General features: G+C 43.1%; 1 protein-coding gene across 5 annotated transcripts in view; it reads left to right on the top strand.

Moving 5' to 3' along the window:
* Positions 1–205: 205 nt before the first annotated feature.
* SMAP2 (small ArfGAP2) overlaps positions 206–26,110 on the top strand; it is a 49,788-nt gene continuing 23,883 nt past the window's right edge. Inside the window, exons 1-2 of one of the 5 annotated variants that reach the window (XM_063782182.1) lie at positions 581–731; positions 9,024–9,125. Coding sequence is in view for 2 of the 5 variants with exons in the window: in XM_063782173.1 (XP_063638243.1) it covers positions 1,427–1,516; positions 2,250–2,319 (160 nt within the window). In the remaining 3 variants the exon portion in view is untranslated. Of the gene's footprint in view, positions 732–1,122; positions 1,207–1,310; positions 1,517–2,249; positions 2,320–9,023; positions 9,126–11,505; positions 11,609–26,110 lie in introns of those variants that run through there. The other 4 variants (XM_054681799.2, XM_063782173.1, XM_016959861.3 and 1 more) reach the window with 4 other exon arrangements.

The raw sequence follows: 26,110 nt of genomic DNA, 5'->3' as shown, positions 1-26,110 counted from the left end.
TCCCTCCACTCCCTTTCTACCAGGCTCCATTCATTCTCTTCCAAGGACACGCAGGGGGCGTGCCCACCCCTTCCCTCCGCCCCCACCCAAGGCCCGCCCCCCGCTTCTCCACGGATTGGTTCCCGAGAGGCGGAGCTGAAGGAAGAGCCCAGTGCGGCGCGGTGGGGGCGGGGCGCATGCGCGAGCTGGGCAGGGTGGAGGTGGGGAGAAAGAGCTGCCGGAAGTAGGCGGTGGAGGTGGTAGCGGAGCTGACGGCAGCTGCCAGGGAAACCGAGGCGCGGGACGCAAGGCCAGCAGACAGGCCGGCCAGAGGGTCATTTCTGCGTCCGGCACCCAGGAGGCTCGTGGTCCGCCTTTGCCTGGGCTGAGGGTCTCTGGCCCCGCAGCCTCTCTTGGACGCGGGCCTGTCCCTAAGCCCGCCAAGGGGCGCCGCGCCGAGGGGCTGCGGAGTGGGGGACGGACGCCCCCGACCCGGGAAGGGGCGTCCGGCGGGGCCGGAGGAGAGGGCTCTCCCCGCTCAGGAGGTGCCCCTGGGCGGGGGACCGGGAGTCCTCACCCCCGGACTGAGGCAGGGGTCTTTGGGGGCGAGGAGGGCGCGTCGCCCTCTGCCCCCGCCGGCACCCTGGCCATGACAGGCAAGTCGGTGAAGGACGTGGATCGGTACCAGGCTGTCTTGGCCAACCTGCTGCTGGAGGAGGATAACAAGTTTTGTGCAGATTGCCAGTCTAAAGGTAGCGCATCCCACCTGGCGGGCCAGGGGTCCAGCCGCGCCGGGGTGGTGGGGGTGGGCTGCGTGAAGAGGAGGTTTCTGAAGCTTAGGCCGCCCAACTCGGCTTATAAGTGGTAACGCGTGCTGCGCTTGCAGTGAGCCTACTGGGCTTTCTGCAGCTGGGGGATTGGTATGGGTAGAGCTTGCGAGGGCGAGTCTGTGTGTGTCGGGGAGGGTGGAGGTGATGGTGCGGGTGGAAGTTGCCTGGCGTGTTCAGGTGAGAATGTCTGTATTTGAGGGCTCTGAATGAGTTCTGGGCCGGCTGTCCAGAGAGAGCTCCCAGCATGTCACTTGCAAAGCTGGGGATGAACTGCAGTGCGTGCGTGTGTGTGTGTGTGTGTGTGTGTGTGTGTGAGAGAGAGAGAGAGAGAATGACGAGGAGGAGGAGGAGGGAAGTGAGATGGCGGAAAGGAAAACTGCTTAAATGATTTTTAAAGGTGGTGATTTTTGCTTCCTGCTATTTGGTTAGCAACTCCTGTCATTTTGCAGCCTTGCTAAGATCTGACAAGAGTGCTTAGGTGACTTTATTCTTCCTGGATGTGTGCAGTGGGAAACTGCCTTATGCAGTGACACAGTGCGGATTTCTGGGCAGTGTAGCCCTGGCTTGTAGAGTGCGTTGGAGGCCTATGTATGAGTGGTGGCAGAAACTAGCCGATTATGCCTGTAGTGCAGGATCCGTTTAATCAGTGGAGAGAGAAAGATGAATTCGATGAATTCATTGCTTCCATGGTGATTACACTTCTAAAGGTGAAATATGATCATTGTAAATTGGCAGAACCATTTAGTCTTTGTTTTCTGTGCCCTAGAAGATTCATGATTTGATACAATTAAAAGTCAGTACAATAGGAAATCTTGGTTATTAGTGAAATGTTGGCACTTGACATTTATACAAGCTTCTATGAATCTTTTTTTCCTGTATTTTCTAATTCTTTTGGCATATAATTGGAGGATTGGGAAAATTATTTTCCCTTTGGTTGGGTCGAAATGGATAGTTATATTTTGAGGGCGACTATTAATTTACTTTTGTTCATAATGCAGTGGATTTGCCATGGTTGTTTGCCGTACAGCGTAGTGGGCATATACTATAAAACAAAGATTCAGTTGTATTCGTATTTATCTATTTTGAGAAAGGAAGGACATATTTAATTGATGCTTTCACTTAATTACCTTTTATTTTTGAAGAATAAGGTTATAAAAGGAGAACAGGGGAGGGATACATAGACACCTAGTAATGTATTTTAGTGACCTCTACCAACAGATAAATGGAATGTGCCATTAGGAAAACAAATTCCTAGACTTCTTTCCTGAATTTTTGCATTAGCAATAATTCATTTTAAAAAGTATTTTAGAATCAATTTATGTTGAGTAGGTTAGCTTCTTGATTCTTGTTACATCTTCTGTTAGGTCTATTGGAAGATTTGGTTTATTTTAGGAGTGTGTCTTGGCTTTATTCAAATTCCCTTATGTCCTCATTTGACAGATCTTGAGTCACAGTGAAGCAACCCACTGGAGTGAGCATTGCTGCATTTGGAGAGTCAGATGCCATTTTGGTGACTAGAAACCCCCCCCCCCCCATTTCTCATATTACCCTTATACTTACTCATATTCCAATAAAATACAGCACATGGAAGAGAGAGGCTGATTCACTACTTCTTCCTCCAAATTTCCACTGCTTTTTATTTATTTTATTTTTTATTTTTGTTTTTTGAGACAGTTTCGCTTTGTCGCCCAGGCTGGAGTGCAATGGTGCAATCTCGGCTCACTGCAACCTCTGCCTCCCGGGTTCAAGTGATTCTCCTGCCTCAGCCTCCCGAGTACCTGGGATTACAGGCGCCCGCCACCATGCCCAGCTGATTTTTGTATTTTTAGTAGAGACAGGGTTTCACCATGTTGGCCAGGCTGGTCTTGAACTCCTGACCTCAGGTGATCCACCCGCCTCAGCCTTCCAAAGTGCTGGGATTACAGGTGTGAGCCACCATGCCCAGCCCGAAATTTCCATTGCTTTTTATTAATAAGCTTACTGGGGATCAGGTTATGAAATATCAGTTAATTCTTAATGAGAACTAGTAACTGCTGGCTTGTAAACTTTATTAACTACTGTTGATGGTAGAATCCTGGATCCTCAATTTCTTTTCAGAAGTTCGTTTTACATTTTACCAGGTGGCTTCAGGGACTTGGTCATTGTATTAAAAATGAGATGACAATGGGTCAGTCATCTTTAGATTATGACAAATAGGCATTTGTTGAGGCCTCTGTTTATCCAATTTATGAATTACCTATCCCATTCCACCCCTCCAAGCCCTCTCACTCTTTTTCCCCTGCTGTTTTCTAATTTTGGTTGTCATAATGATCATTTGGACAACTATCAGATTGTTGAAGGAAAAGACGTTTGGATCAATAAATTGTTACCTGTTAGCGCTGATAAAAAATACATTTCATTGGAGGAGGAATTTAAAAAGTGTTGGCTAAAATGAGAATTGGGTTTCAGTTTATTTACCTGTATTCCTGTGTCCTTTCCTAAAAAATTGGAAGTTAACTGTACAGGATATGGTGAGTGATTGCTCATCTATTAATATCCAGTTAGATGATGTGGCATAGACTATCGACCTATGAGCAGGTATTTTTGCAGTGTTCCAAAATATAACTCTTTGGCAATGACTTTTATTTTTAAATTCTTATACTTATTTAGGAACATTTATTAGTTGACTTTCAAGGTATGTGATTTAAACTTCAGAATAGAGGCTGGGTGTGGTGGCTCAAACCTGTAATCCCAGCACTTCGAGAGGCCAAGGAGGGAGGATCACTTGAGTCCAGGAGTTCAAGACCAGCCTGGGCAACATAGTGTGACCTTGTCTCTACAAATAGGTAAAAAATTAGCTGGGTGTGGTGTTGTGCATCTGTGGTCCCAGCTACTCAGGAGGCTGGGGCAGGAGGATCACCTGGGCACCTGAGCCCAGGAGGTCGAAGCTGCAGTGGGCCATGATTGAGTGCCACTGCGCTGCAGCCTGGGTCAGAGAGCAAGACCCTGTCTCAAAAACAAAACACAACAAATAAACATCAGAATAGAGAACAAGCTTGTGTTCTTTTTACTTCGTACAAGTTTTGTTGATCCTGGGGTTTTTAACTGTCCTGGGCACGAGTCTTACCAGTTTCTGGGACCACTAAACCATTCCAGTAATTTCAATGTGGGAAAGGAAACTGCTTTGGGGCTGCCTATTTAAGAAATGCTATGATTCGCTCTAGGCTCAAGATGTGATTTCTTCATTACCCAAAGCCCTGGGGTTAATGTGACTTTTAGGGTGAACTTTTGGACTAACTTAGGTAGTGATAGAACAGAGGACAAAACTACTGAAAATTCCAGATATGTCAATGGTAACTCTGGCTGATTGAGGCTGGGTTCCATTTTTGGGTATGGGTCATACTTCCTTTGTACTTGGGGTCATACTGGTCCAAGTTTTAACTTCTAGCTCAGCAGTTCCAGATTTTATCAGTGTGTCAGGAATAACTGCTAAGCCACCCCGTCAGAGACTGTGTTTTAAACTGGACACTATCTTATTTACCATGAAAGGATCTACAGTTGTCCTTTGGTATCCAGGGGGGATTGGTTCCAGGAACCTTCTGGGGTACTAAAATCCACAGATGCTCAAGTCCCTGATATAAATGTTGTAGTGCTTGCATATAACTTATACACATCCTCCCTTATACTTTAAATCATCTCTAGATTACTTATAATATCTAATACAATGTTAATGCTATGCCAGTAGTTGTTACTCTGTATAATTTAGGGAATAATGAGAAGGAAAAAAGTCTGCACATGTTCTGTACAGATGCAACCATTCATTTTTTACTGAATATTTTCTTTCCTTTTTATTTTTTTTAGAGACGGGGTCTTGCTCTGCCACCCAGGCTGGAGTGCAGTGGTGCGATTATAGTTCACTGTAGCCTCAGACTCCTGGGCTCAAGCTGTCCTCCCACTTAGCCTCCCAAAGTGCTGGGACTACAGGCGTGTGCCACGGGGCCCAGCCATTTTTTTGAATATTTTCAATCTGCAGTTGGTTGAATCCACAGATGCAGAACCCATTTCTAATGGAGGGCTGACTATACCTTTCTGATGACCTAAATATTTGTGTCCACTATTGGGACACTCCTTTCTTAGTGTCAAGGTTTGTGAGAAATTGAGGGCTGTTTGATGGGCAAAGATTTATTTATTTATTTACTGGCTTATCTACAATTGAGACAGGGTCTCACTATGTTTCTCAGGCTAGTTCTAACTCCTGGGCTGAAGCAGTCCTCCCATCTCAGCCTCCCAGAGTGCTGGGATTACAGGTGTGACACACCATACCCGGCAGAGCAAAGAGTTAAGAGTACAAGACATTTGATCATCTTGAGGAGTATTTACTTCAGACTGAAACACCACATGAAATTCTAGAGTCCAACAGAAAGTGTAATAATTTTTTGCTTTTCCCTTCTTCTGCTACATCCTATCTCTGAAATGTTTCACCCCACCCAACCACTGCCTCTGTTCCAACTCCTATATTTTTAAATCTACATTTAAATGTACTTTTTGAAAAAGGTAGCACTTTCATGTAGTTCAAAATCCAAAAGGTCCAAAGGGGAATATGTACGGTATAAAATCATTCTGCTGTCCCTCATCTCTGAGCCACCATTTTCACTCCGTGGAAGTAACAATTGTTGGCAATTTCTTTTCTTTTCTTTTCTTTTTTTTTTGAGACAGAGTTTCGCTCTTGTCGCCCAGGCTGGCGTGCAATGGCAAGATCTTGGTTCACTGCAACCTCTCCCTGCTGGGTTCAAGTGATTCTCCTGCCTCAGCCTCCCGAGTAGCTGGGCGCCCACCACCACACCCAGCTAATTTTTGTATTTTTAGTAGAGATGGGGTTTCACCATATTGGTCAGGCTGGCCTCGAACTCCTGGCCTCGGGTGATCCACCAACCTCAGCCTCCCAAAGTGCTTGGATTACAGGTGTGAGCCACCACACCTAGCCCATTGTCGGCAATTTCTTACGTGACTTTTAAGAGATAATGTATGCATAGACAAACAATTACATTTAAATATATTCCTTTGCAGTGCTTTTATGCAAATGGTAGCATATTACCCACAGCTCTTGACATCTGTATTTTTCAATCAACAGAACATGGAGAGCATACACTTTCCAATGCACTTGAGGAGTGCTTTGTTCTTTGAAGGTATTTTCTAAGGCTATGACCAAGTTATCTTGACTAAGTAGAAAGATATTCTTAAATGATTTGGAAGACACTGTTGTCTCTCTTTTTTTTTTTTTTTTTTTTTTTTTTGAGGCAGAGTCTTGCTATGTACAGTGGTGCAATCTTGGCTCACTGCAAACTCCCCCTCCCGGGTTCAAGTTCTCCTGCCTCAGCCTCCTGAGTAGCAGGGATTACAGGCACCTGACTAATTTTTATATTTTTAGCAGAGACAAGGTTTCACCATGTTGTCCAGGCTGGTCTGGAACTCCTGACCTCAAGTGATCTGCCCACCTTGGCCTCCCAAAATGCTGGGATTACAGGCATGAGCCACCATGCCCAGCAGACACTGCTCTCTTTGAAGGCATCTTAGAAAGTGTCCTAGGCCCATAGACACATATAAGCCTACAGTTAAGATGGCAGAGAGGCAGAGTAATGGAAGAGTCTGTAGACTTGGTATTGGAACAGCCAGTTAAATTCCTTTACTTTGCTTATTGCAGCTTGGTGACCTGATTCCACATACCACCTAACTTTCTCAGCTTAATTTTCCTAGTTTGAAAAATGGAAGTGCCTTGTAAACTAATGTGTTACACAAATGTCTGCATTATTTACTTTTACCATTGCTGATCATAAATTTTTTAATCTTGATTTTATTAGTTTTACTTTTGACTTTATTCCCTTTTAAGATAGTCTGGTTACTGGAAGCCACAGTTAGAATGACTCACCCAGTAATTCCCTAGTCTTTAAGCCAAAACCATTTCCTATATATGGAGTTCTGGCATTTTTGCAAATGTGCTTTATGGTACCCTTGAGGATGGTCTCTGGATGTTTCCCGATTTCAAACTTGTATGAAAGATTAGACCAGGGAATTTCTTTGTGTAGAAATTTTCTCATAGTTGTCTTAAATTTTAACTCATGTACATTAATCTTTAGCTTTGCTTTACATTTGTTTTCTGTTGATAGCCAAGTCATTGCTTGTTAAATATTCCTTAGAAATGAACTTTCCTATCAATTTTAAATTATTTTAGCTGTATCTGTGGCACTTTTTTTTTTTCTCTTTTGAGATGGAGTCTCGCTCTGTTGCCCAGGCTGGAGTGCAGTGGTGTGGTCTTGGCTCACTGCAACCTCCGCTTCCTGGGTTCAAGCCATTCTCCTGCCTCAGCTTCCCGAGTGGCTGGGATTAGAGACGCCTGCCACCACACCCGGCTAATATTTTGTATTTTTAGTAGAGAGGGGTTTCATCATGTTGGCCAGGCTGGTCTCGAACTCCTGACCTCAGGTGATCGCCCACCTTAGCCTCCCAAAGTGCTGGGATTATAGGTGTGAGCCGCCACACCCAGCCTGTGGTACCTTTTAAAAAGTAAAAAATTCAATGGCGTGAAACAACAGAAGGAGTTCTGCTTCCATTTCTAGTTGTTAAACGCCTTTCTCTAGCCAAGATCACATGTATTTCTGGTTTTTTATAGCTAGTGCACTATAACTCTGACAGTCATGGTTAGATTGATAGTTTTACTGAAAGTGATTTATCAAAATCCCCATTAGATTGTCTTTTAATGTCAACATATTAAACCTGTTCCCTGAGAGATACTTTCCTATTTGTTCTCCTTGCCCTTTAAATATCATTTGGTGCCAGTGAGATGAAGAATAGAAAATGTAATATCTTTTAGGGGAACTTCGCAAGCCTGAGATCCCCCACTACATATAGTCATTCAGAAAATGTTTCTTAAGCACTTACTACCTACTTTTTCTCAGACATTGTACCGGGACATATAGATTAAAAGAAAGAGTCTTTGGTCTCAAGGATTTTACAGTCTAATGGGGAAGCAGATGTGTACAAATATAAATGATGCAATACAGAAATTATTGTGGCATGGTATACAGGGAGAAATGAAAGCATTGAAGAAGGCAAAGAAGTCTTCCTCGGGAAGTCATGGCTTCAAAGAGAAAAGTAGGCTGTGTCTTAAAGGATAAGCATGACTTTGCCAAGCGAATTTAGGGAACTTTGTATTCTAGGAAGAGGGAACAGAATGTGCAAAGCCTCGAAGGTGCACTGTTTTGTGTGTGTGTGTCTGCGTGTGGGGATTCTTTAGTATATTTTGACTGCATGTTGAGGAGTGATGAGGAGTAGAGTTTGACAGGTAGTCAGGATCCTGTAAGGTTAAAACCTGAGCTCTGTGGTTGACTTGCTTCGTGGCATTGAGATTTTGAATATGCACTATGCTTTAGACTTCCTGTTGTGTAAGAAGCCCATAGTATTGTAGGTCCACCTGCTATTCAGATGGGGTTATAAATATTGCAGGCATGAAACGCTTCCTGATCGCTGAATAGTAAGAAAGGTCTGAGCATGGTGCCCATTAAATTCTCCATTGAAATGTACCTTTGTGGGTACATTAAATTATTTTAGCATAAGTCTAGTGAAGTGCCAGCAGTAGATACTGTGTTATTTCTGGAGCTCTTGTTGATTTTTGAGGCTGAACATGCTCTTAGCCTCAAGCAGGTCATATTTGGAATACCTGATGTGTGCTCCTGGTTGCTCAGTGCTTAGGATGCATAAACAGGTAGCTGCAGTCTCATCTCTCAGTATATATACTTTTCAGCAAATCTTTTTTTTCTAGATAAATCGGAAAACTACCTTTTTTCTGCATTTTTCATCTGATGTCATTATGGTATGTAGGTGGCAGCTTTCTTGGGCACAGTTGTCTATATAACTGTTCATCACATGAGTCATTGTCTGTTTCTGTTCTTCTGCCTGAAAATTCCATCTTGGAAATCGTGTCATGCAATCGGTGACTGCGACATTCTACTTGTTATGTACACTGCCACTGGCTTTGTATGTTATGTTGATGGACTCTACCTGTGCTACAGTGAAGGGATAAAGTGACTTATTAAATTGAGTCAGACTCAGTTCCTCCAAATGGTATTTCCTGTAAAAATGATGCCAAGCAAGATTCTGCATAAAACATGCATATGCTTTACACTGTAAGCATACAGTGCCTATCTTTTGTTATTGTGTCTGCTTAAATCCTTACCACAGTTGTACTCCTGTTTGATCAAGTGGCCAGTTTAACTAGATACTAGCTTTGAAGAAGTTCTGTATTGGCCCCTGGAATGTGACAGTTCATACCACATTGAAAAGGTAAGAACCAAGTCTTTGTAGAGTAGAACACCTTAAAGTTAATCCACTTTTACCAAATTCCTCTATTGTTAAAGCAACAGTCCTATATTGGCTAATTTTAAAAATCATAATGTGCCACACTTTACACATCCCTAGAATGTAAGCTAGGGGGCAGGGGCCTATGCCTGTTTTGTTCACTGTAGTGTTCCCAGCACCTAGAACAGTTCTTGGCACAGACCAGGCTCTCAGTAAATATTTGTTTGAATGCATGAATTGATTTTATCATCTGTAAATGTTTTGTTTCATATTAGAAGAGATCTTTTCTAGGTTATCTGAATAATTGTTTTAATTCTTAGGAAAGCTATTAATTTTCTGAAAAATAAGTTTTAAAATATGTTTGGAAGGCCCTATGTCAGTCAAGGACCAGTCAGAGGAACAGAAGCCACTGTTGGTCTTATAAGCAGAGGGAATTTAAAATAGGGAGTAGGTTACAAGGCTGCTAGAAGAGCCAAGAAGCTGAACAGGGGCTGGTGAAGCACCCATTCGATTAGCAATGCCTGGGAACTACTATGCCCGCAAGGAAAATAGTGCACTGGTGTCACCAAGGGCTGGAAGTCCGAGTGGTCTGGTGTGAGCGGAAGCATGGAAAGAGGAGCAGTCTGGTGGCAGCTGGAAGTAGGCCGAGTGAGAGAGCATATTACCCTGGCTGCTCCCTGCTCCTGCCTCTTATCCTCATCAGTGCCTCCCATTGATGGAACTTATCCCGAAATCAGTTGGCAAAGGGAGCCTGGGAGATGTAGTTCCCTGTGATCAAGCGGAGCAAGGGAGGGATCCCAGCGCAAACAGGCAAAGACACAAAGGCACTGAATTCTCCAAGATGTAATTTCTTTCCCCTTATAGTATTTGAATTATTTTGGACAAGAGAACAGAAGGGTTTTCCGGCAGATACAACCTTGCGTGCTTCTAAAGGATCTTGACTGTTGCTGAAACAATTATTAGTCCCAGGAAGTAATGTAACAACTCAGTCATAGTTTATATACTTAGGGGGTATGACTAGGCAAATTGGCTCCTGTATTGAATATGTATTTGACTGTTGGCTGCTGCCAGGAGCAACTTATCGTTTGGTTACTCAGAAAATAAGTTCCCACCCTGTCAATTCTGGGAAGTCTTAGGTATGGTGTATCCACATTGAGTATATCTACAACTGGACAGCTTGAGTTAGTAACACAGAAGCCATACACAGAAAATGTTGAGGATTGCAGCGTTAAAACATGGTACAGCTCACTCTTTTTTTTTTTCTTTCGTTTTTTTTGAGACAGAGTCTTGCTCTGTTGCCCAGGCTGGAGTGCTTTGATGCGATCTCAGCTCACTGCCTCCTCTGGCTCCCGGGTTCAAGTGATTCTCATGCCTCAGCCTTCCAAGTAGCTGGGATTATAGGTGTGTACCTCCATGCCCAGCTAATTATTTGTATTTTTAGTAGAGACAGGGTCTCACCACATTGGCCAGGCTGGTCTCAAACTCCTGGCCTCAAGTGAGCTACCTACCCTCCTTGGCCTCCCAAAGTGCTGGGATTGCAGATGTGAGCCACCAAGCCCGGGCCTCAGCTCAGTGTTTTCTTTACAGTTAAGGTAACTGCAGTGTGGCTGTTTTATCTTGTGCTGCATGTCAGTTTAACTAGTCTTATTGATTTGTTTGTTTTACCCCACAACTTCAGATAAGTTTGCACTGGGTGAGGGAGGCAAGATCACTGGGTCTGTTTTCTTCTACCCTGACCTGAAAAAAATATTTTGTCTTGTAAGGAATGTTGCTGCTGCTCCATTTAAGGGCAGAGCTTTCCAAGTTGTGGCTACTTGTTTTCTACTTGATTATAAAAGTGTCTAATGAGTTATATGAGACAAGTTCAGCCCTTTCTAGAAGTGCTTTTTTTGTCAATCAGGTCACCTGCATTTGGGCCCTTGCTATATTAATGGAATTGGTGGAACTAGGCCAGCAGAGTTTGCAGTGCAGTGTGAGTATGTTTGCTTTTAGGCTGTTACTTCCCACAGAGGCCACAGATAAAGGACTCTCGTTGTTTGAGTGAAGTTACCAACTGTAACAATTGCATAGGTTTCCTTGTTTCTTTCTTTTCTCCAAAAAACTCATTTCCTCTTGGCAGGTGTTACTATAATTCACAGGTGTAATGAAAATGTAATTTGGGATTTGAAAAAGCATATCAGACTGCTTCCCAGAGTACCGGTTCTTTTCAGCTGGTCCATTTCAACTTAAGAGGTCCATCTATGCATTTTTGAAGCTTCATATTTAATAAATGCAATATTTCACTGCTGTGTTTGACTATTCCGTTTCCCACACTTTCTCCTTCCCTACCCTACTCTTCTGGATCCTGTGTTTCCCCACAGGCTTTGTGAATGCCGGTCCACTGATGGCTGAACTGCAGGTCTCTCCCCAGTGGAAAGCCCCAGAGATGAGCCAGATCTGCCTCAGCTGTGGCCATCCGTCAGCGTAAGGTTGCTCTGGTGGTCGTCTTCAGTTTGTCCAGCTCTTCCCCTTATCCCCCATCCTCCCTCATGTGTGGCTGAAGCTTGCCCTGGAATCCCACCTTTGTAGCATGTCACTGGGTAGTAATAGAATTTTATTATTGTTGCTTTTTTTTCATTTTCAATTAATGTTAAGTGATTCTCTGACAAATTTTGTTGACCATAGCCCTCTTTTACCCTCAGTTCATAGATTTCCTATAGGAATTCTGGTTTGCTTTTAAATACATATAGAATACAGTTTATTTAAGTTCTGGATTTCATAAGCTTACTTGGAAAATACTTTTTTAAAAAAAACATTTCAGGTCAAAGCTTCCAAAAAGAAATTTCTTAATCTGAAACAATGAGAACTGGGTTCCTCAGGCCTCATGTCATTTCCCCTCACCCACAAACCAGATGTGTAATGCTCTCATTTTATGATGTATTGAAACAGTGAAGCAAGTGCGAGAGGGAGAGAGACCTACTCTCAGCTGTAGCTGATAAGCGTGTCCTAGCATGGTGATTTGAGCAAATAGAGCACCTTTTCTTTTCCTTTTCTTCAAATAGCCATGCTGTCTTTTGCAGCAGTTGCTGGTGATGGAATACCATAAATCCCCAGGCCTCTACCACAGAGCTTACATCTTTAGATGTGGGTTTACATGTTAATCCTACAATGTTATTTCACCTCAGTGGTCTGAAGTGCGCACACAGTACATTTTGTTCTTTAACTTCCTCTTTTCTTGTCTAACTGGAAGTCCCCAAATGTGTGGATTTAGAAGTGAGTTCTCTAGTGTTTCTAGTTTTGAGTTAAGGAAGTTTTGTCTTAATATTATTTAGGTGGTTGTTTTTGTTCTGTGCCTTCAAAAATAATTTCTTACAGAATTTTCTGTGTGAACTGGTGACATCATATGCTGTAGTGTAAAGCTTGTAGAGAAGGGGGCATTGGTGTCTTTTTGTTGTTGTTGACACTTTATCACTCCTTATAACTGACACAAACCCTGAGAAGAGAAACAGGAAGGAAACTCCCTGTTCTTACCATGATGCTTTTGTTCAAAATAGCTGAAAACAGCAGAGCTGACGGAAACCAATTTGAATGTGACAGCTGATTTGAGAAAGAATGAATTAAGAGATTCAGGCTCTTCTGCTATGTTGAAATCATTTTTACTGAAAGATTAGCTGTTTGGAACAGGGATTGACTTTGTCTCTCTGAAAGTAGGCATGAAGAGTTCGGTTAGAGGAACCGTTACAGATGGAGGAGAAACTTGAGGAAAGGTCTTTCCTGTAGTGTGACTACAGTATTAACATTCCCAGATTATATGAAAGAGAAAGGAAGCTTCATTAAATGAAACATTGGAATCAGGAAGACTCCGGCTTGGCTCCCTGAGCATTCTAACTTGTTCTGAGCCTAGTCTCGACAGAAGTAGCCTGACACAAGTGGCTCAGATCAAGGGTCCATATTACGGGCAGAGTAAAAATAGGTCCCAGTTTCATTAGACTTCTCATACATTTAAGGAAAAAAAGATTTGTTGCCATAGGAACAGACCAGTTGTTTTCTGTCTTGTGGGATTTTAGGAGCTGGGGAGATAGGAGGATCCCTGTGCTTATAATCTAAACATCAGTAAATGCTGGTTTTTTTTAAAACAACAACAACTTTATCTTTTATGATTCTGAAACCTATCCACGATAAAAATCATTGGAAAGTATGAAAAATATAATGATGCTGAAGGTATTTTTCATAATTCTTTTTTTTTTTTTTTTTTGGAGACAAGGTCTCTCGCTCCGTCGCCCAAGCTGGAGTACAGTGGCACGATCTCAGCTCACTGCAGCCTCTATCAGGCTTAAGCAGTTCTTCTGTCTCAGCCTTCATAGTAGCTGGGACTACAGGTGCACACCACCACGTCCAGCTAATTTTTGTATTTTTAGTACAGACAGGGTTTTGCCATGTTGCCCAGGCTAGTCTCGAACTCCTGAGCTCACATCATCTGCCTGCCTCGGCCTGCCGGAGTGCCAGGATTACAGGCATCAACCACCATGCCCAGCCTTATTTTTCATAATTCTTATCACCCATTTACTTGAGCTTATACCATAATGATTTTATATCATTCTTTTTTGCTTAACATTTATTATAAGCTTATTTCATGACATTAAAAACGTGTAAATACCTTTATTGTATCCCAGCATTGGAATATGTCATTATTATCTCTTGCCCAATTGTTAATATTTGAGTTTTCAATTTTTTAACAATACAAATAAGGAAGTATAAATTTTTGTGTTGTTGTTAGAGTGATGGGTTATTTATGTGTTCAGATTTGAGTAGTCAAGTGGGCCCTCTAATTTAAAAAGTTACCAAGGGGATTCTCTGGGTTGAGCCCACGTAGAGATGGCTTTGCTATGGGCATTATCATTCTGAACTGCTTCATTGCAGTAGATGTCTGCTGAGGCAAGGAATGGGGAATTCGGGAGAACCCTGGTTTCCCCATAAGGGACCTAAGGAACATAAGGGACATAAGGAACAGCTTTATGGGTCATACCACAGCAAGATGGGCCGGCACTTTCACATTGAGAGGTGACAGCGTGCTGGCAGCCCTCACAGCCCTCGCTCGCTCTCGGCGCCTCCTTGGCCTTGGCACCCACTCTGGCCGTACTTGAGGAGCCCTTCAGCCCACTGCTGCACTGTGGGAGCCCCTTCCTGGGCTGGCCGAGGCCGGAGCTGGCTCCCTCAGCTTGCAGGGAGGTGTGGAGGGAGCCAGCTCCGGGAACCGGGGCTGTGCGCCGCACTTGTGGGCCAGCTGGAGTTCCGGGTGGGTGTGGGCTTGGTGGGCCCCGCACTTGGAGCAGCCGGCCAGCCCTGCCGGCCCCGGGCAATGAGGAGCTTAGCACCTGGGCCAGCGGCTGCGGAGGGTGTGCTGGGTCCTCCAGCAGTGCTGGCCCACCGGCGCTGCGCTGGATTTCTCACCGGGCCTTAGCTGCCTTCCCGCGAGGCAGGGCTCGGGACCTGCAGCCCGCCACGCCTGAGCCTCCCCCCGCCTCTGTGGGCTCCTGTGCAGCCTGAGCCTCCCCGACGAGACCGCCCCCTGCTCCACGGCACCCGGTCCCATCAACCACCCAAGGGCTGAGGTGTGTGGGCGCACAGCGCGGGACTGGCGGGCAGCTCCACCTGCAGCCCCAGTGCGAGATCCACTGGATGAAGCCAGCTGGGCTCCTGAGTCTGGTGGGGCCTTGGAGAACCTTTATGTCTAGGTCAGGGATTGTAAATACACCAGTCGGCACTCTGTATCTAGCTCAAGGTTTGTAAACACACCAATCAGCACCCTGTGTCTAGCTCAGGGTTTGTGAATGCACCAATCCACACTCTAGCTACTCTGGTGGGGCCTTGGAGAAACTTTATGTCTAGCTCAGGGATTGTAAATACACCAATGGGCACTCTGTATCTAGCTCAAGGTTTGTAAACACACCAATCAGCACCGTGTGTCTAGCTCAGGGTTTGTGAATGCACCAATCGACACTCTGTATCTAGCTACTCTGGTGGGGACTTGGAGAACCTTTGTGTGGACACTCTGTATCTAGCTACTCTGGTGGGGATTTGGAGAACCTTTGTGTCCACACTCTGTATCTAGCTAATCTGGTGGGGATGTGGAGAACCTTTGTGTCTAGCTCAGGGATTGTAAACGCACCAATCAGCGCCCTGTCAAAACAGACCGCTCCGCTCTACCAATCAGCAGGATGTGATTGGGTGGGGCCAGATAAGAGAATAAAAGCAGGCTGCCCGAGCCAGCAGTGGCAGCCTGTTTGGGTCCCCTTCCACAGTGTGGAAACTTTGTTCTTTTGCTCTTTGCAATAAATCTTACTGCTACTCACTCTTTGGGTCTACACTGCCTTTATGAGCTGCAACACTCACCGCGAAGGTCTGCAGCTTCACTCCTGAAGCCAGCGAGACCACGAACCCACCGGGAGGAACGAACAATTCCAGACGCGCTGCCTTAAGAGCTTTAACACTCACCGCGAAGGTCCACAGCTTCACTCCTGAGCCAGCGAGACCTCGAACCCCACCAGAAGGAAGAAACTCCGAACACATCCGAACATCAGAAGGAACAAACTCCGGACACGCCGCCTTTAAGAACTGTAACACTCACTGCGAGGGTCCACGGCTTCATTCTTGAAGTCAGTGAAACCAAGAACCCACCAATTCCGGACACAACATTATATACCTGATGTGCGGAAATACCCTTGCGCCATTGACTAGCATCTTATGTTCATACGGTCCTCATTCACTTAAACTTAGTCCTCTAAGAAGGTGGATTAGAGGTCCTACATTAGTAGAAAGGAGGTAACAGCTACTGCATTATTATTTTTTTTTTGAAGAAGGGCCCTCAGACTGGAGATGAGGACAGGGACTGTGTTTTCATGTCTATCTGCATACTTAATGCACGGTGTCTGGCACATAGTGTCTATGTCCCTATTATGAGCAGCATTATTCTGTTAATGTGTGTTCAGGTCATATGCTTTGTTTTGTTTTTTGATAGTCTCCCTCATACTGTTAGCCCAGATAGCTGAAGATCTGTGACACCAGGAAGCTGAGCAGGTGAATCTCATGGTTGCTTTGTGGTAATTGCTTCTTTGTGCCATTTCATTTCTGTGCTTCTGCCACCTGTGCTGCTTTGGAAGCTGGAGCTAGACATGAAGCGAATCCTCTGCCCTCTCAGTAGGAGGTTTTGGTGTGACACATCATCTTGGGGAAAAATGTAGCATGAAGTGTGAAACAGGAGGCTGAAATAGCAGTCCTTTAGCCCTTTTGTGGGATGGGAGTAAATATTTAGACGTGGTTCTCAGGTGCTGTCGAATTTAATAACCTTGCAGCAGTTTTAGAAACTCCTTGTGCCCACTGGAACAGGTTCGTTTAAAGAATCTTACTTGGGCTCTTTTGAAATTGTGATGCCCCCACCTCCACCCACTCCCCTCCCCCACCCACCCCCAGACCTGCCCTGGGTTCATCTGCCTAATGTTCCCTTTGCAGGATCTTTGTACTCACATGGCTGGTATCTTTGCCCCACCCCCTTGTGCCATATATTTTGACCTCATTGTGTTCTATTCTGAAACGCCTGGGTTTTGAAACATCGTGGTGAATGTTTTCTTTTTCAAAGGGCAAATCTCCATCTTTTGCTCTCCTCCCTTAAGCCAGGGCTGTTTTGATGACTGATATTCTGCACACCACCGGACTAACCAACCATCTGTACTTTGATCCCAGAATTCATTTTGATTCTGCTGTTTGTTTAGAACTGAAAGCTTTCTAGCTTGTTTGGATGTGGTTGTGATTCAGTGAAACTGGCACTGATTTTCCATCTGTTTGCCATTGGTTGGGACTTCTCCAATGTGTTAGGAAAGCTGCTGTGCTGAGTTGCGAAGAGAAATTCACATGTCCATGGTCTTGCACAAGGGCTCATTTGCTCACTTAGAAGGTTTTATGTAGAGCCTCTGCCTGGGTGAAAGACATGAGCTTCCCTGGAAACAATTGAAAAACATCTTCTGCCTGGCCACTCAGTCTTGAGCTCTAGTAGGTTACACTGTTTTTCCCTTCTGGGCTTCTTTTTGAGGAAGGGGAGTGTGGATGGGAAGAAATCTTCACAATCAGTCTCAGATTCCCAGCAGCAGAGAGTGAATTGTATGTTGTAATAATAAAAAAAAGAACACCTAAAGAACAAGATATCAATTTAGTGACCATTATTGAGCATTTACTATGTATAACACACATTTGGGTGTGTAAAGGTGATTCTAATTTCAGTCCAGCTGATCCTTTCTTCTGTAAACTTGGGCAAATGACTTGACCTCTCTAGGCCTTAGTTTCTCCAACTGTGCTTAGACTAGATCATTCCTAAGGTTTGTTACAATTTTAGAATTTTGTACTCTAAACGTGTATCTGTTTGTTACAGAACAAGAGAGGCTTTTCCACAAAATTGACATATTCTTATGTCTCACTTCAAACTAAATGGCTTAAAAATGATTCCTCTAGAGCAGGATTTCTCAACCTCCGACTATTGACATTTTGGGTGATTCCTTGTTGTGGGCACTGTCCAGGGCATTTTAGAATGTTTAGGAGCCAGCATTCCTGTCCTCTGCCCACTAGATGCCAGTAGCTCTTCCCTACCCCTCTGCCCGTTGTGACAACCAAAAATGTCTCTAGACATCAGCATTGCCCCTTGAGGGGAAATTGTTTCTGTTGGGAGCCATTGGTCTAGAGGAACAAAGATGGGACTATTTGAATATGGGCTGTTTTTAATATCAGTTTTCATGTTGTTCCACTATTGCTTATTACCTGTTTAATCAGTAAGCATGCATTAAGTGTATACTATACACAGATGAATGCCGACGCTTAATTATGAGGGACTTTAATGACCATGTCAAGTTTTCAAATGTTGAGTCCACCTGGCCAACTTTGAAATGATTGCCCAGCTGTTAGCGCAGCAGTCCCTACATGCCTACACCCACCAGCCTGCTATTAGCCTTGGTCAGGGTAATGATTGAAATGTATGAAAGCATTCACTCGCAAAGGCTATCAGATAGCAACCTAGGAAGGCCCTGGGATTGTGAGTTATGGATCGGGACTGGGTCTTGTGCATCCAGAATCTAGTATTATGATAGTTATCCCTTCAGCTTCCTAGGGGAAAAAAATTCCTCGTCAATGTGGTGGGGTGAGGAATCTATCCTAGGGATGGAGGATGAAGAGCAATCTCATTGGACAATGACCATATCACCCTTTTTAGTAGCTTCTTCTAAACATAGGCCCTTTCCCTCCCGCAGTGAGCAGGCTCACTTTGCAGCTTTAGTTTTTTGTTTTGTTTTGTTTTTGTTTTTAAATATATGAGTAGATACTGGTTGTTGCAAAGAGGAAGTTAACCTGAAGTAACCTAAAAATGTAAGGAACTGAATGTCCCCAGGAGATGAAGACAGTAACTTGAGAACCAAGTTTGCATATATTACCTGAAGTGAGGTCACTAGGAAATTGGTTTAATTATAGTATCAAGTTTTGAAATATCAGGTCCACCTGGCTGACTTTGAAATGATTTGCCCAGCTATTAGCTCAGCAGTCCCTCCCTGCACACCAACTCCACCCAGCCTATTGTTAGCCATTGAAGTGGTGATTGAAATGCATTAGATTGCCCAAGAAATCTAATCTTTGGACTTGCTACATTTGCTATAAAATATCAGTTTAGGTTTAATAACTTTGAATTTGCTCCCAGTACCCCCAGATTTTCTCATCTGTTTTAAATTCACATTCTGCACTTGGTCGGGTGCAGAATGGTGCTTCTCGCTGATTGGGGTAGAGTGTGTTCTGTGAGCATCTTTGCTGGGATGCTCTGGGATTCCAAAGCCATGATTCAGACACTTAAGCCTGTGTCAGTCCCTATCCTTAGGTCCTGGCAGGCTCCGTGTTCCATTCCAGCTGAGCCTTTGCTGGAGTAATTACCCACGTGGAGTCTTCAAGCCAAACAATTGTTTGTACTGAGATAGTCTCACTGTTTGGCTCCTAATGAAATAATCTCTTTCCTGCCCTCAATGAAAGCAGCTATTTTTTGTGTCCTCCCTCCCCTATTCAGAGAAGCCATGTCTCATCCACCACTCTTCCAGCTTATTCATAAATGCTTTAAGCAGGGTCTTTGTGTAAAGGAAATTGGCTGGAGCTGAAATATCATAGGCTAACCAGGAGACAAGGAGCATTAAGGACACCCTTTTCCTTGACTTTCTATTTAGGGTATTTAAATTACCTTTGTGTGATTTTCTGTAATAAGTGATCTAAAACTTAAATCCACATAAGCAAAATAGTCATACTAGGTTTTTAAAAAGTATACTAAATTAGGCCGGGCTCAGTGGCTCATGCCTGTAATTGCAGAATGTTGGGAGGCCGAGGCAGGTGCATCACTAGGTCAGGAGATCGAGACCATCCTGACTAACATGGTGAAACCCCGCTGTCTCTACTAAAGACACAAAAAATTAGCCAGGCGTGGTGGCATGCACCTGTAGTCCCAGGTACTCGGGAAGCTGAGGCAGGAGAATAGCTTGAACCCGGGAGGCGGAGGTTGCAGTGAGCCAAGATCACACCACTGCACTCCAGCCTGGGTGACAGAGCGTGAATCCATCTCAAAAAAAAAAAAAAGTATACTAAATTAGTATAATTTTATTGTTGTTGTTACCTAAAGGAGCTCTCAAAAATAAAAGCTGGCCAGGCGTGGTAGCACATGCCTGTAGTCCCAGCTACTCAAGAAGCTGAGGTGGGAGGATTGCTTGAGCATAGGAGATTGAGGCTGCACTGCACTCTAGCTTGGGCAACAAAGCAACAAACCCTATCTTAGAAGAACAAACAAAAAACCCAACAACAGAACAACCACAAATGAGTGAGTGCAGCAGGAGAGGCAGCAGAGCGCTGTGGGAGTTGGAATAGGAAGGAGAAAAGGCTTCATGGGGAAAGTGGGCAGAGCAAGATTTGCACAAAAAGATGTTTTGCAAATAGAGGAAATAGGCCCTGTAAAGCTATTTGTGAGAGACTGTAAGTTGATCAACAAAGTGTAAGTAGTTCTTCTAACTTTTTTTTTTTTTTTTTTTTTTTTGTGACAGAGTCTTGCTCTGTCGCCCAGGCTGGAGTACAGTGGCTCAATCTTGGCTCACTGCAACCTCCACCTCCCAGGTTCAAGCGATTCCCCTGCCTCAGCCTCCCGAATAGTTAGTATTACAGGCGTGAGCCACAATGCCTGGCTAATTTTTGTATTTTTAGTAGAGATGGGGTTTCAGCATGTTGGCCAGGCTGGTCTTGAACCCCTGACCTCAGGTGATCCACCGGCCTTAGCATCCCAAAGTGCTGGGATTAAGGCGTGAGGCACCGCGCCCGGCCACTTCTAACCTTTTTAAGGAGTATTTGCGTGAACAGAATCAATGAGTTTCTTCAAATTAACTTCTGACAATAATCTAAATGGTCTCCATTTTCTGATTCACCCTTTTTTCCAATTCCAAGTTGCCATTATCCATGTAATTGGCTCTAAAGAGAGCAAGGAAATCTATCTTCTCCAGGAGTTTCAGTCATAGATTTTTAGCTGGCTCTCTTTATCATTTGCAACTGAGTTCATTCATATGCTTGTTTTCAAGAATTTTTTCCTTTAGTTCCAGAACTCTTTGCTTCCATCCTGTGGTTTCTTGGGAGGACAGTTCTAAGCTTTCTTAAGATAAGTGTTTCAATCACACCATCTACCATTTCCCTCAGAAGTTGTTCTCCTCTTATGCGGTGTGTTTAGGTGTTTGGGGCGCCAATCACTAGGGATTGGAAGGATTTTGATGAATCTTCAAGTAACCATGTCTTGAAGGTTAGCCATCATCAGTTCACTCCATGAAATGAAAACTTACAGGGATCCACTTTTGCTCTTTTTTGAAGAAGTCTATTGTCCTCAAAGGAAGAGGTGGACCTGTTCAGATTTTTAAGTTTTATCTTATTCAGTGTTTGTAGCATCAAGGGACTGGCCTCTAACGGAAGCAACTGGGGGCTTCATTGGCTTATGCAATCAGTCTCATCTCACTGACTTTACAAGGTTCTTCAATACTGGCAGAAAATCTCTTGGCTAGCTCTTTCTCCCTCCTTAAAATATGTTGGCTCTTTAGTATAAAAACAATCATAGCAGCACATACCAGAATCTCCTAGGGAAACCCCCAAAGACTTGGGCCTTGTCTCAGCTCTCAGACATTACCACCAAGAGCACTGCATAGCTTTCCCAGGACCAACTGGAAAGAATTCTTTTTTACGACGATATAATTGACAATGAAAATTGTATATGTTTACAGTATACAATGTGGTGTTTTGATATATGTGTACATTGATTTTTGTGGCAGTCAGGAGGTCCTCTAGTTGGAACAGAGACTCACCACACCCAAGAGTCCCTCTGTCTGTATCCCATCCCCAAATCAGAAAAAGGCCTGTGCGTCTCTGTGGGTAGTATTCACTCTCTCAGATTCCTCTGTGAATCAGGAACATGACAAGTGGCATCTATATACACAGTTTTAAGAGGAAGTGATGTCACTCTTGGTGTATAGAAGTGAGAAGAGGAGTAATGAGAATTAAAGACCCAGATCACAGGAGAATTTAAGCCATACTTAAAAGTTTGGAGTTCAGTTGATGGTGGGGGGTCCAGTGACATAGCTTTGAATGGGGTGATGACATTATCAGGACATATGTTGGCAGAATGTCCTTTTCAAAGCCAACAAAGTCCAAACTAGGATCTCATTCTTTCCCTCCTGAAGTCACCTGGGGAATTGAATTGATAATAATGATACAGGATGACTGATTGATAGTTCTTTATTCCCAGAAACATCACCTAAGTATACACTAGTTACCTTCCACTCCTGGGAGAGACAACAAGGAAGAGTCACAGTAAGTCCCTACCTGTTAATAATAAACCAATGGCCAGGCCTAGTGGCTCATGCCTGTAATCCCAGTACTTTGGGAGGCCAAGGTGGGAAGATCACTTGAGCCCAAGAGTTCAAAACCAGCCTGGGCAACATAGCAAGACCTCACCTCTACAAAATAATAATAATAATAATAATAAAACAGGGCAGTAAGATTAATGTGGAGCCAAATTTACTAAAAGTTAATTGCCTTCAACCTTTCCAGAGTAGTTTAATGAATTTTTGAGATACAGTTACTATCTTTTAGAAGAAATATGTTTGAGATAATCTGGTTAAGGTATATTGACTTGTCTAAAGTCACACAGGAAATTAGTGCTGTAATTTAGATAATTCGTATCTTTAGCTGTGTAGATAAGAAGGGCCAGTTAAATAACATGAGAAAGATGAAGAATGCCTCCTTCCTTTCTCCTAGTAGACCTCAGTCTGCTTTCCTGTTGATTTCTTTGTGTTACAGGCTTTAATGTTTTTTGAGAAAAGCCATTTTAAGTTAACTGCTGAATTAGTTTTAGACATAGATTGACTAATCATTTCATTAGTGAGTACTTAGCAGTGTTCTACCTCCCTTAACCTCCTTTTTCCGGTTACCTGGTAGGAAGATAATGTTGCTTTGCTTCATCTCCATTGATAATCACAGCAGTCTGTCTAATTGCTATGTCTGTTCTATCATTGAGCTCCTGGATTAAATTGGTTCAGCGGGCTTGTATTTTGGTTGAGTATGTAAGTGGCTGCTTTCTTCTGCTAGAATCTCCAAACCTCCGTCTTTATCTTTCATACTTTGATATATTATATAAGCAGCACCAGGATATCAAAATGGTAGGAAGACAGATTAATGGGACTCCGTATAAGGAAGGCCTCTCTAATAGTGGGTGCCGTCTAATAGACAAACCAACTACCTTTTGAAATGGTACATAACTGACTCAGCATTGGACAAGCCAGGTGATCACCCCTAGAAGGAGGGTGCATTCAGTGGGAGGCTGGACCTAAGAGGATTTCTAAAGTCTTTTCCACCTCTGATTTTCTAATTTTAAATTTCTTGGTGTAGGATTTACCTTTATTCTCTAACCAGTCTCAGACATGTTTTAATTTTCTTTGTCTCAGACATTTTTAAGCTTAACTTATGCTCTTTTTTCAACAGTACAAATGTGGACAGTGTTTCTTTTTGACAAACGGAAACAACATTCTTGCAAGATGGCCCAGATGGAAAGGGACTTGTCTTGCAAGTGTTCTGAAAGCAGAGGTTGATTGCATAAGCCTTTATTTTGGTCTCATGGTTCCTTAAAATGTTTGTACTTACAGAAGTTCAAAGTTACTGTTTATTGTTATTTTGGAATAAGGAACTTGATGAACTCTCTTTTGTGTAAATGAAAACATAGAGGTAAACATACCTCTCAGCAGCCCCACATAATTTTTCCAAGATCCCACTGGTGTTTCTGTGTATTCTTCCTTTTCAGTGAATCAGAGAATGGAGGGATATAATGAGTGGAACTGAGGTAACTGGCACTAGATTTGTTCTTAAAACAAATACTGCTGCTTTTTTTACTTTGACTTCCAAATTTTGGGTCAGAGTTAATGACAAGCTATGTCACGTAGAATTAATCTCTTATAAAATCTGAGTTTGTTGATTTAGGTTTTTCCTTATGTGTATGTTGCATTTAACCAGTTTTCAGTGCCTAGTGTAGGCTCCATGAACCAAATTTGATTCCGTGTTTTAGGTTCCTCAAGACCTAACATCTTCATAGATTGTTTGTTTCATTTTACGTTTTCAGAACCATTGAACGGTAAGCAGGAAGGGACCTAAAAATTACTGCAAATCATCTACTGTAGTAGTAGGACTGTAGTAGTAGAAAGAACTGTAGGGCTCATTGTTCACCCAATTCACCACATGGGGATCATTTCTCTACCATCCCTGAGAACTGATTACCAAACCTCTGTTTGAACACTGCACTAACTGAGATTTTACAATTTCTGGATATGCTGCATTGGTTTTTACACAACCTTAATTGTTAGAAAATTTTTCCCTAGAGTGTGCTAAAATCAGCTTCTACTCCTTGGTGCCAGTTCTGCTTTTGAAGCCTTTCCAAAGTAACCTAATCCGTTTTCTGTGTTACAGCTATCCTTTAAGGCATTTGAAAACTTCTCCCTTCATTTTGCAAAACAGGAAAAATATATACATTTATGTTGCTTATTGACGAATTCATTTAACACACATTTATTGTGTACCATCTTCTGTTTGCTAGCATTGTGTCAAATGTTTGCGATAAATGATGAAGAAACATGGTCATTGCCTTCCAGAGCTCATAGTCTATTTAGGACAAGAGAGACCTGTAAGCAACTCGAACAAGATATTAAGTATTAGAAGAACAAAGCATACCCTGGGCTATTAGCAATAGAGAAAGTTAGGGTTTATTCCATTGGAGGGCGTCACAGATGAACTGGATTTTTAAGTTTGTCAAGCAGGGAATGAGGGAGAAAGCCATTCCAGGTAGAAAGAATGGTGTAGTCAAAGAGATTTGAGTGTGCTGCATATTTCACAATTATGACTTCCTCAGCATGTGTAAAGTACAAGGCTCTCAACAGACTTTATATATTATGTTAAGGAGTTTCAACTTACCCTGCAGCCAGTAAGGAGCCCTGGATGCTTACGTTGTTTTGTTTTTACGATATCTGTACTGGTTTTTCCCATTGCAAAATTAATAGAAAGCTCATTGCAAACAATTCAGAGAGGATATATAGAGAAGAAAATAGATGTTTCATTATCCCATTATCCCGATATAGTAATAATTTACATATAGTCTTCTAGATTTTTTTTCTGTGCATACTCGTACATTTATTTATTTATTTATTTTTTGACAAGGTCTCACTCTGTTCCCTAGGATGGAGTGCCATGGTGCAATCATAGCTCATTGCAGCCTTGAATCCTTGGGCTCAAGCAGTACTCCCACCTCAGCCTCCCAAGTAGCTAGGACTACAGAGGCATACCACCACACCCAGCTCATTTATTCATATTATAAACAAAAATGGAATTGTTTCATGTGTACTCTTTTAATACTGGATTTTTAAAATTACTATATCATGGAGATACTTTTATATGAAATAGAGGCTCCAAAATTTTTCCCCGTTAAATGGTGATACCATAATTCCTTAATGTAACCTATTGATGTTTCTAATTTTCATAAAGATGTAATAATGAACATTCTTAACGTATTTCTTTGTGTACTTGACCTGTTTTTTCCCTGATGAATTCTTACAAGTGGGGTCAAAGGATTTACTTAGTTCTTTTGTTTTTTTGAGATAGGGTGTCAATATGTTGCCCAGGCTGGCTTCAAACTCCTGGGCTCAAGTGATCCTCCAACCTCAGCCTCCTGAATAGCTGGGACTACAGACATGTGCCACCGCACCTAGCATACTTAGTTTTAATTAATCTTTAAGCAAATGTTGCTTCCCTGCTATGTTCAAGGAACTATGCTATGCCGTGAGTATATGATAGTGAATGTTACAGTTCTGGTGTCAGCTCTTGTGGCACACATAGTTAAGCAGGAAAGACATCTTAAACAATCAAATAATTAGATAGTAACAAAATGTGGTATGATTTAGAAAAAGTAAAGGGTGGCCAGGCACAGTGGTTCACTCCTGTAATCTCAGTGCTTTGGGAGGCCGAAGTAGGAAAATCACTTGAGGCCAGGAGTTCAAGACCAGCCTGAGCAACATAGTGAGACCCTGTCTCTTTTTTATTTCATTGATTTATTTTTATTTTTATTTTTTTCAGACAGAGCCTTGCTCTGTTGCCCAGGCTGGAGTGCAGTGGTGGGATCTCGGCCCACTGCAACCTCTGCCTCCTGGGCTCATGTGATTCTCCTGCCTTAGCCTCCCAAGGAGCTGGGACTACAGGCACGTGCCACTACGTGTGGCTATTTTTTTTTTGTATTTTTAGTAGAGATGGGGTTTCACCATGTTGGCCAGGCTTGTCTCAAACTCCTGACCTCAGGTCATCTGCCCACCTCTGCCTCCCAAAGTGTTGGGATTACAGGCGTGAACCACCGTGCCTGGCCCATTTCT

Source organism: Pan troglodytes, chromosome 1 (assembly GCF_028858775.2).
Source record: "Pan troglodytes isolate AG18354 chromosome 1, NHGRI_mPanTro3-v2.0_pri, whole genome shotgun sequence".
NCBI classification, from domain to species: domain Eukaryota; kingdom Metazoa; phylum Chordata; class Mammalia; order Primates; family Hominidae; genus Pan; species Pan troglodytes.
Note: the sequence above shows the minus strand (reverse complement) of the source record. Positions and strands in the feature narration are given on the sequence as shown.